General features: G+C 32.5%; 1 protein-coding gene across 1 annotated transcript; it reads left to right on the forward strand.

Annotated features, from left to right (window-relative positions):
• Positions 1-3,676: 3,676 nt before the first annotated feature.
• LOC146942789 (alpha/beta-Hydrolases superfamily protein) lies at positions 3,677-8,855 on the forward strand. Its single transcript, XM_085756871.1, has 10 exons — positions 3,677-4,309; positions 4,422-4,489; positions 5,358-5,428; positions 5,619-5,888; positions 6,148-6,308; positions 6,407-6,462; positions 6,560-6,612; positions 6,690-6,825; positions 7,889-7,986; positions 8,268-8,855. The coding sequence occupies exons 1-10, from the start codon at positions 4,080-4,082 to the stop codon at positions 8,337-8,339; spliced, it is 1,215 nt and encodes a 404-aa protein (XP_085612997.1). The 5' UTR covers positions 3,677-4,079; the 3' UTR covers positions 8,340-8,855.
• Positions 8,856-12,252: the final 3,397 nt, after the last annotated feature.

The raw sequence follows: 12,252 nt of genomic DNA on the forward strand, positions 1-12,252 counted from the left end.
TTTACACAGTATAAATATAGCATTAATTGCAGTCACTGTACACAGACTGACAGCCGCAGAGCACAATCAACAAACCCTAAATCCATACAAACTTCAATTTTACAGAATCAAAACACAAAAAATGAAGAAATTAGCAAGAACACGAATACATTCCATTAACAAATTCGTTTCAGATTCAAGTCCAACACAAACACCTCAAAGGGACCGATTCACACAAGTATCATGGCTGGACTGTGGCGAGCCAGTAACAAACGTGTTTAAACTGTGAAGAAATAAAAGAACAGAAGAAGGAAGGTTCAACCACAACAAGCTTGAACCGGATCCAACTCATTTCGACAAAGCACGCAATTGTGAATAAAGAAGAAGGCGATTGAAGCTGAAATCGCGTGAAGAAAAAGGAGGTAAAGTTTAGTTGTTGTTTCTTCCTTCGTTTATAACTTTTGTGTGCGTTTTTAAAAGGTAGATCTAGAATGTTTAAAGCTCGTTTTCAAAATTTTGATTGCGGATTCGCACTTTAGAAAGAGAAGGATTTCAAAGCATGAAAAGAAATTTGAAAACGGAGAAGTTTTGTTCTCCGGCAGGGCGGCGACGCCGTTTTTGGCCGGCAGCCACCGTGCCGGAGCTATGAAGCTCCGTCGGAGTTCTTTTTTTTTTTTTTAGCAAGCTTTTAAAGAGAGAGAGAGAGTATGATTCCTTTCTGAAATGTTTTTATAAAGAGGATTTAAGGAAGAAATGAACCTTTTAGCAGCAAAATGTGTTTTATACTCTCTCCACTCAACCGACCCGTTTCAAATAACCCTACCCGCTCCTTGAACCCAACCTATTGCTGGATCTGCTAAGCCCAACTGCTTGTATCATATTCTGGTTTCTGCTTGCTATTGGTATACCCCTTGTTACTGCTCCGTACCCCTATCCCTGCATCTTTAGTATTTTTTTTCTTTCTTAACTTAATACATCATTTTAACCTTATTCCATGCATTATTTTTTAATCAGTTTTAATACCATGTGTTGTTTTAAGGTTTAATACTTTAATCTCATTTCATGCATTTTTTATATCATACGTCTTTTTATTATTATTTAGTTTTGTTTGATTAATTCAACATATATCTCATACATATTTTAAACTCATCTTATGTCTCTAATTCTAAGCATTTTGAAACACCTTAATCTTCATGACTTTTTATTCTGCTTTAATATTTTAAAACATTATTTCATGCATTTTAAATTTTTTTTTACTCTATAATATCTTGTGTTGATTTTGCTTTAATATTTCAATTTCTACTTCATGCATTGCTTTAATATTTTGACATCATGCTTTCTATTCGATCATTCCTCCTAGTATGTGATTCATTCAAGTCTCTTTTTATCTCTTTATATTTTGTTTGCTTTAATTTTAGTATAATCTCATGCATTTTCTTTATTTCTTGCAATTTATTTAAATTTCATGATATTAGTGTGTATTTAGGTATCGATGTAATTTATTTTTGAGCATTTTATTTCTCGCTTTAGAATGGATCTAGGATGGTATGTAATAGCGTAGTAATTGCACACACCGACACAAGCACCGACACCATATCACTTTATTTATTGCTTTACTCTCGCTTTATTTTTCACGTCTTACGCTCGCTTTCCGTTAGTTTAGAAAAATCTTTTTACCTCAAAAAATCAAATGAGCAAAAAGTCAAATTATTTTCTTAATAAACCTTGGATCCAAATCCAAGAGATTTTTCCTTTATTTTCTTAATCAAATTCCTAAATGAATCTTAATTAAACTTAGACTAAATTTCATAAATAAAATGAAACAACCTCACTCCCATTTTATTCTTCTATACCTTGAGGTCTCGCAACCCTTCTTAAAACCATTTTCAAAAAAATTAAAATCAACCTAACCCACCAAAAATATTTTTGAGAGAAAACTACGGCGGTTTTGATCCCTTTTAAGGGTACGTAGGCAGAGGGTTTATTCCTTCCAAATCAACCAAATAAAAATAACAAAAGCTTCATACTTCTTCTCCCTCCATTCTTTCACTTAGACTTTAAACAAGAAATTTTCAAATAAAAATAATCTAGCACAAGATAAAGTTAGAAAGAGGTTCTCACGGAGTACCGTGATCTTTAGAGGTGTTTAACACCTTCCTCTATCGAAACCAACCCCCGGATCCAAAAAGGGTTTTAAATTCATCTTTTCCCTTCCCACGAATAAAGATCGAAAAGTCCAAACGATTGAAGGTTCAAAACCAATTAATGGATTGATACCCGAAAATCATGGTCTACAAATATGGTTACACAGAAGATATGAGGTCATAAGAGCTCTAGTAATTCAAGCAAATCGTCTTCTAAACATGAATACCATATACTAGTATCAATATAATTTTACAATATTATATTAGTCTATTCCTCATTGATAGTCCCATTACAAACGTCAGCCACGAGTGTATGCATCAGGTTGAACTTTAAAAAAAAAGCAATTGCACCAAACAGAAAGGGAAAAAAAGCAGTATTACCTAACTTTTCCAAACAAAAACTACCGTATTACATGCTATAGCACTTTATTTATATGTAATTAATTTGTCCTCTCAAGTATATGTTTGGTTCCACATCTAACCGGGTTAAAATCAATTTAGATGTAAAATTGATTTTAGTATATTTGGTTGTGTTCGAGTAATATTGATTATTTCAAAAATTGATTTTATTCGAAGTTAGAAATTGCAGTTTTTGATTCTAAAACTGATTTTTATGGTGATTAATATTTTAATTCACTTTTATATGGATATAAACACAAATTATTTTATCTTCAACTTATTTTTAGTTAGAATTAATTTACTCAAAATCAATTTATGTTGCCCCATAATCATATATTCACCAAGTTTTTGTTGGAATTCAATTTACAAAATCAAATTCTATCAATGCACACACTAGTACTAGCATGAAGTCACTAACAAATACTCCCTCCGTTTCAAAATGAGTGTCGTTTTAGGTGTTTACACACATATTAAGAAATACAATGATTAAGAGAAAGATAATAGTTATTTTACCAAATTATCCTTATTAATTATTGGTTAGTTTTAAAAGTAATATTTTGGAAGTAGTGTGCAAAGTATTAATTGGAGGGTACAATTGAAAAGAAAAATTTATTATTGCATTGGAAACTGAAAGCGACACTCATTTTGAAACAATTTTTTTTTGCTAAAGCGACACTTATTTTGAAACGGAGGGAGTACTAGACAATAGAGATTGTATGAAGTCACTAGACAATAAAGATTATCAATGTCTCCCTAAACTATATAAACCTCAAGATTTTTTTATTTTTTTTTACGAAATATAAACCTCAAGACTTGATAATGGTAAATAGTAAATTCTACCTGAAGATTACCCACAACATTATCCTTTTATCAAGAATAAAAGTTGAACTCACATCTTACGAAATATGAATTAAATTTTTACGATCCAATTCAATCTCCATTGACATATTTATCCATCCATAGTATTTAGGAGAAACATACATTTTGAGATAATAGCCTTCCACCTTGAGAGAGGGTGAAGAAAATTTCCCTTAATTAATTAGAAAATAAAAAGAGAGAGGGAAGAAAAATCAAAGTCAACTATATTTATTTTGTAACCAAAATGTCAACTATTTATTTCACATTTCTAGAAGGAAAATGAAAAATGGAAAGATGGATCAATCATAAACGAGTGAGGCGCAACTAGAAGAAATTTACAAATCATCGTCGCAGCTTAGTTTTCCAATCTCGTACATACAAAAACACACACACCTGCCATTAATTATAATCCGACGTGTCGGTTCCAGATCGACCAACTATTATGGATTTTATTACTAGAAGATGAAGAAATAGGAAATCCTTGATAAAATAATAAGGAAAAGAGAACGGGTCTTAAAAAACGAGAAGGAAGGAAGGAAGGGTCAAAGTCAAATGAGTTGAACCTGAAAGGAAAGAAAGAAAGTCCTTACAAGGCTGCTGTTCTGCTCTAGAACCAATGCCCATACCCTTTAAATTACAGTACAATAATATCCCATATCATTTTTTTCTAAATCTCAAACAAACTTTATTATAGCTTTAATGGAATCACAACAGATACCCAAGGTTCAACATAGCGTTGTTGATGTACAGATCAACAACAATAACAATAAGAAGAATAAGAATAAGAAGTTGAAATTCCCTAAGTTTGGTTGTTTCAGAATCCAACATGATGCTAAAGGGGATGGTTTTGATATTGAAGTTGTTGATGCTTCTGGTCATCGTTCTAACCCTACTCACTTGATCATTATGGTTAATGGTCTCATTGGCAGGTTTGTTTTGTTGATCCAATATGAGTTTTAATACTTTATGAATGAATATTATTATAATACTCCGTTAATAACTTAGCTATTAACAATGACTCTTTATTGTATTGTATTGCAGTGCTCATAATTGGAAATATGCTGCAAAGCAATTTCTCAAAAGGTACCCCTATGATGTTATTGTACATTGTAAGTCCCTTAAATCCTAACACCTTCCTTCTTTTTCTTCCTTTATACCTTTCTAACGATTATTATCATTATCACTTTCATGTTTCTTACTATTAGATCAGTACAGTAGTATAAGTAATCTTACTTTTTCAATTACTTACTATATGTAAATTGACTAATGCAATGCATAATGTTGGTTTTTAGTCTTGTAAGATTGTAGAATTATTTGTACAAAAAAAAAAAAAATATTGTAGAATTATTACATGTGTTAAGGTATTGATCCTAGTTTCACCTGTCTCTATGTCTTGTGGTCCCAACAAATTTTGGGGCATATAGTTCTTGCTTGGAATTCTATTCTTATTACAAAGGGTGAAACCTTGGTGCTGTGGTTGGTTGGCAAGTGTATGCTTGGTTCCATTTTTCGAGAAGACAAAATTGATTTTAAAGATGTACAATTTATTTTGACATGTTTGCATGCTCTCAATTATAATTGATTATAATATGAAGCCAGAATTTGGAGTTTTTGCATCCACGATTAATATTTAGCCTTGAATTTATTGTTCAATGCACTTTTACATGAATCTACCCAAACATAAATCACTTTACATTCAACTCAATTTTATTCAGAATCAATACCACAAACTCAATTCATTCAAAATCAATTTTTATCAACATAGGACCAAACAAACACCTAGTCATTGCATTTATATCATCATAGTGTGTGTTTGTGTATTTATTCTTCTGCTTTATTTTGATTTTTTTTACAGTTAGCGAGGTTCTTCTTGTCTCTGAGATTTATTTTGGCAGTTTAGATTATTTTCATTCTTTTACAATCAAAGCAAAACTGGCTTCCATCATTTAATGTAATGCATTGCTATTTTGCATGCAGGCAGTGAATGTAATTCTTCAACATTGACATTTGACGGTGTTGATGTAACGGGAAATAGATTAGCAGAGGAGGTGTGTGATTTCTTTGGCATTTGACTCTAATCTTTGTAATTCTTTATTGCACTCGCAGTTCATATTGGATTACATTACAGTATCACTATTATTTTTGAATCTGTGTCTGTCTTAGGATATTGAATTGACTTCAACTCTATTGCATCAAATTCAGAAAGATAAAAGATATTTTTTCCATCTCCTTTCTCAGGTTATATCAGTTATAAAACGCCACCCAAGTGTTCGGAAAATTTCATTTATAGCTCATTCTTTAGGTGGCTTGATAGCAAGGTATGCAATAGCCAAGCTTTATGAGAGAGATATTTCTAAGGAACTATCTCAGGGGAATGTACATTGTGAGAGTCAGATTTCCAATCAAGAATGTCATGTTAGAAAATATGAAGGAAAAATTGCAGGACTGGAGCCTATTAATTTTATTACGTCTGCAACGCCGCACCTTGGTTGTAGAGGGCATAAGCAGGTAATTCTTTTGGACATGTAGTATATCATGCTTTTTTTTTTTTTTATTAAATTTTGTGTGAGTTGTCTGATGAAACTTTACTGCAAATAATGTAATTTATGTCTCCTTTACTATGGCTGATTACACTGCTACAAGTGATGGTTATTGGGGGTAATTAAATAGGAGTTTACAGCACCATAGCGTAAAAAAAAATGTATGTCATACTAATCTGTGTTGGTGAAAGCTTCATAACATGGTTTTGGAACTTCACATACTTTAGGTACCTTTGTTATGTGGATTTCACTCTTTGGAGAAAACAGCATCTCGTCTTTCACGGTTTCTTGGTAAAACAGGAAAGCACCTATTTTTAACTGATGGTAAGAATGAAAAACCTCCTCTTCTTCTCCAGATGGTTCGTGACTCCGAAGATATTAAATTCATGTAAGGTTTATTGTTTGGTTAGTTTGATTTTCACAACTTGCTTATGGTTTAGAAACCGAATCATGAACAAACAACATATTATATCTCTTTCTCTTCAGGTCTGCTTTACGGTCCTTCAAACGTCGCGTTGCCTATGCAAATATTCGTTATGACCGTATCCTTTTGTTTTAGTTCAGAAACATTAACCATTGCATATTCCAATTAAATTCCACTGTCTGTAAGTTTACATGAATAACTTGACTCCTAAATAGAGCTAGTTGGATGGAGCACATCATCTATAAGGCGTAGAAACGAGCTTCCAAAGGTAGACCGTAAAACTCATGCACCGTGATATGATATACTTAATTTATGTGAAACATATCTAACTAGATTTTTATTCAGAGCCGACATTTTAAAAGACACGAGAAATATCCACACATTGTAAATGTAGAGACAACAAAACCCACTTCCGTTCTTCCAGAGGAAGTTCCAAGTGAATCCAATGTTAGTAGTGGATCCGGTAAAATTGACTTCGAAGGTATTTTATCTTTTTGAAAAAATGGATTTCATTTGGTGTCTTACAATATCTAAAAAGTTCTAGGCATACCCACTTTGTTAACATGTGAGAAAAGATTGACCAAAGCTCAAAAGATAAGCACTTTTGCATACTTTTGCGAGATCAAATGGGCCATGAAAGCAAAAGTGGAAAAAGATACCATTTGAAGATTACTCAAATATTTTTTTTTTCCTCTGTTTAAGTTAATTTTTCATATTATTGTAGATATTTTGTTGGAGTAAGATAGTAACATCTCAGTTGTCTTTTTCTCTTGAGGGCTGTTAGATATCAGAAACTAATGATTCAATTCTTGATATATATCTTAAAGGGAGAAAATGTTCTAAGGTCTAGTTTGGATTAACTTCTACTTTGCATGAGCTTCTCAATTAAAACAAGCTTATGATTATTCACTTATGGAAAGGAAAAAAAAAGTCCAAATGAGCTTATAGGTGTTCAGAAAATAAGAGAATTTATGAAAAACTGATATGTAGAAACTAATTTTAACTTATACTAGAATGAATAGTAGGTGTTTAAAAAAACTCAAAATTTTCCATAAGCATTTTTTAGAAAGTTTCTCAAACAAAAAGATTTATGTTCAATGGACATCCCTCTAAAAAAAAAGTTCAACGGACATACCCTTATAATAGTGGTGTGATGTGGCAAAATAGTGAATTTTCATCGGACGTTGGTGAAAATCTGTCTGTTTTACACTGACTGTTTATATCCTTTAAAATTTAAATCCAATTTTATATTCATTAATTGAGAGGCGTAATTTTTGTTTACACACCAAGGTGTAATGTGGTACCTCTGGGGGAATATTTGACCCATGTTCCTTGAATTGGAAAAGACATATTTATAATACTACTATCCTCGTGTGTATCCTCTAATGATTAAGAACCTTGAAAACAAGCCTGCATAATGCACATTATCTGCATGTTTTTCAAATTACATTGTTTCTGCCTTTGGTTGAAGATGGAGAATTGATTATTTGTATTTTGAATCGTTGCTAAAATATATAACTGATGAGTGATGACAATACTCGCAGAGGAAATGATCAGAGGCCTAACAACAGTGAATTGGGATCGAATTGACGTCAGCTTCAGTGGTAGTAGGCAAAAATATCTCGCACATAATGCAATTCAGGCAAGTTAGTTTCTGCTTCGCGAAAATATAGTGCATGTTTGGATAAACAGTGAGTGAAATCATTGCGTGGCACTGATTTTAACAAAAGTTTTAATTTGGAACTTCAATAAAATCATGGTGCTTGTGTGATTTCATCAAACTCGCCATCATGCTTGAGTCATCAATGTCATAAAATCTCTGTTCTGAAAATCTAGTGATAATAGCCTGCTCTCATCTCTGGCATCTTATTATGTGTCCAAACTATTAACAATTATATATTCAATGCTTGGATTATATTTCAGGTTCAAACCTACCGAATTAATTCCGACGGAGTAGATGTGGTCCAACACATGATTGACGATTTTCAGTTATAGAACTTTCCTATATTACCCCCTTCTAACAAATAGGGTAAGGCCATTATTTTATCTTTTCAAGGGGAGACGGGCCGGGTTGTTTGTGCATATTCCCACCAACTTACTTCGCCACTTTGTAGTGGCGAGGGGTTTGAGTAGCATGCAAGAAGTCTTAGATTCAAACTTCATCCCCTTCATTGTACACAAAAAAGATTTGCCATTGGAAGTTGAAAAAGGTATAGGCAAAGAAGCCAAGAAGTATTATAACACGAAAGAGGGCAGGATAAATTGATGAATACCACAGAAGATGCTTTTATGCTACCTATTCTACACGGTTGCATAATTAGGTTTTTGAATTTGCCCTTGTTCTTTCTCATATTTCTGAAAGAAATGGGAAGAATGGTGATTGTTTTTATTTAAAATTAACAAACATGCATGAGATTTGATATATTTCCAAGTTTGCTTCAAATGGTGGAATTACCTACCACTGTGATCAATGTAGAGATAAAAGGGAAATGAATGCTCTCCTTTTTTTTCTTTTTCTCTTCATTATTAAAAGTTTGGTTGTGATTTTGCGGTTCCACTTGTGTACGATTAAGATATCAATGGTATATATCATTGGCCAATTAGAGTGTGCCACCTACCAATGTTACTTTATAAATGCTTTATTTGATAGTATATTTTTTTAAAGGGTGTGTCACGTGGCACATTCTAATTGGGCAAAATGGTATATACCATTATGGTACACAAGTGCTATCCGTGATTTTGAATGTATAAATGACATTTGGACCCATTATAGTCACGCTCTAATAATTATATTTTGAAAGCTATGATATAACAATGAAAGAAGAGAAATGTAGTTTGTTTCGTTCCCTCAAAAAAAATGTAGTTTGTTTCGTTCTTAATTGTGATAGAACCAAAAAAAAAAAAAAATGGAGGGAAAAAAAAGAAATGGACATGATCCAGTGCCAGATAAAATGTCTTTGGCTACGACGAAAGAACGTAAGTGGTTGCACAAACAAATAATTCCTCTTTTTGTAGATGCATATAATTCACTGGGTTAAGATTTTCTGCAACTCTATCAAAACAACTACGGTTCATTATCACTTTTTAGTATATCTCTCGTCTTTTTTACCGACCTTTCTAGGGATCGAAGTCGTTTTTCAACAATATGACATAAGTACTACAAGTTGTTCTTAGACTTTGTGATCGAATCTCAGACCACCTCACAAAACTTGTATATGATGCAATGGTTGTTTTCACTTCTAAAAATTTGTTCGATAGCGAAACCTGAAGATAACATATGATCAAACTGATCTTGAATTAACTCTCATATCATCTTAAGATTCGTGGTTGAGCATAACACAACCTCACAAAATTGGCTTGTGACGTGTGGATCGTCTTCACTTATAAACATTTGTTCACACTGTCTCTTATCCAAAGTGACTTTTTAACGGTTATCAAAGAGTTTTTACACCAACTCATTTTTGCCTAGGTAAAACGAGTTTATTTTGCATTAAAATAATATTAACATTATTATATACATGACATATATACTTATATAATATAGACACCCCTAAAAATATATTATAGACTCATAAATAATTCAAAATTTCAACTTAATTAGAAAAAGTAATAATACATCACCATAATAAAATGTTGCACTCATAGACCGGAAGGACTAAATCAAATGACAATGCCGGTATTGATAAGTTGAACACCTTCACCCAAATTCGAACTTGATACCTTGCATTTGTGTGTGTGAGATTTATGTGGCACTTACAACTTCGTCTATAAAAAAAAAATATCATACTCATAAACTTGTATAAACTACATACATTATCACACCAAATCATAAAAACTTGTATAAAAAATCATTAAAAATAATAAATAAAAGTTTCATAAATTTTTAAAGTTATTAAAAGTAAAACTATAAAAAAATCTTCAAAATCGGATAAAATTTAATTAATTTCTTCCGATTTTGTCTGATTTCAAAGACTTTGCCCCATGTTAACTCGAAATCCATATTTTAAAATGTGAAATCAAACAATATTACAAGTTAAAACTCGATTTTAACTGTGTAGCAAGATGCCCATGTCTTATTGTTTTAATAGTGTTTGGGAAGAATTACATTTTTGTAAACCAAGAAAGGAGAGTGTGGCCATGGGATACGTTAATATGTCTCACCACTTATTAATTAATTACACACAGGAAATAACAGTGACGCATGATGTGGGAACAGCAAGCAACTGTGCATGGAATACTGTGGCAATTCTAACAAGACGCACGCTATTAAACTAGTTATATCCCAGAGATGAGATGACCCACCAACCATTCCATTCCAACAATTTTGAGCACGGAACGATACACATTAAATGTTTACTCTCCGTATCAAGTCTTCCAATACATCATCATTCTTCCAACTCCTACACACGTGTGTAATAATCACTTTATTGTAATTTTTGTTTGTTTCGACTCATGCTAACATATGCCCTAAAACACAAGTACTTGTGGTAAGCACAATAGTACTAACTCTAGCAGCGATATGGTCTCTAAGGATCTATATGTTTGCTAGTTTGTAAAAGTGATGCCTTTGGGAAGGAGCCTTATTCGGCTTTTATACTAGCTGCGACCTTGTAAAAAGCAGAACGCCTCCTCTACGTGGGTTGCCATCTTCCTCTTTGTTAGGGTTGTGGACTGGAGCCGTTACCTTTTTACTCACCCCTTATTCCCATATATTTCTCAAGACGGACTTGGTCAATTGCCATAGGCTCAAGGATCTACCTCGGGTGCATGTATCGAACTTAAGACAAATATGGGTCTTAAGTTTGATTTACAAAGATTGCTTTATATGATATAACATTTAACTAAAAAAAAATTTTAAAAAAAAAATTGGGTCTGGACTGGTGTGGCACTTGCCACACTAGGCCTAGTCTAGGTCCGCCCCTGCGTGGAGGGACCACCCATCTGCTCGGGGAGACATGTGGGCCCTTGGCTGGTGTAAATCCTATGGCAGTACAATCACATTGGATTCTAGTTACACAAGTGAATTACACATTACAATTTTACTCAAAATTTTAAGGTATTACTTATAGGGTTATGATAGAAGACACCTTTTATGAAGGTGTCTTTTATCAAGTTACTCTATGAGCATTTGCGAAAAGACACCAACTTACTTTTAGGAAGGTGTCTTTTATCAAAGTTATAACTAAAAAGTGAAAATCACACCTTAAGGTGTGCCTTGATAAAAGACACCACCAAAGGGTGGCTTGTAACATAACCCTTACTTATATATATATAGGGAGCGTATCCAGTGAGAACCAATATCTATTGTGAGAAACGAGAACTATTAATTACAACCGTTAGATATATTAAACGGCTGAGATTAAAAAAATTCAATAAAACATCGCATCGTCTTTTCTGCACATTATAATCTGCTTTTCGTTATTTTCCGGTGAAAGGTGTTTTACAAGATGGAGAAGGCAGCGGTCAAACCATTCATAGAGAAAGGTACTTTTCATCAAAGGGCACATGAAATTGGAAAAAATCACCATGAAAATCAAATAACCAGCGGCGAAGCTAGCATAAATTTTATGCAGGGGCCAAATTTAAAGAAAAAATAAAATATTTTTAAAATCAACATATTAAATTTAAAGAAAAATTTAATTTTAGTCCAATAAATTATAACTTTTTAGGTTTAGTCACTACAAAAAAATTATTCAATTTTTGCCTAAACAATGAGTGTTTTTGGTCATGTAATCTTGATAACAGTAAATTAAGGACTAAAACTAAATAAATATTAGGAACTTAACTTAAAAATTGAGAGTGTTTTATAGACCAAAACCAAATTTAACCCTAAACTTAAATAATATGTTAGAAAAAAACAATAATTTTTACTTACATGAAATGTAAATTAAAGCAATAACAAAGAAAA

This window comes from Medicago sativa, chromosome 3 (genome assembly GCF_051527215.1).
Source record: "Medicago sativa cultivar Bolivia chromosome 3, Bolivia_mono, whole genome shotgun sequence".
Lineage (NCBI taxonomy): Eukaryota > Viridiplantae > Streptophyta > Magnoliopsida > Fabales > Fabaceae > Medicago > Medicago sativa.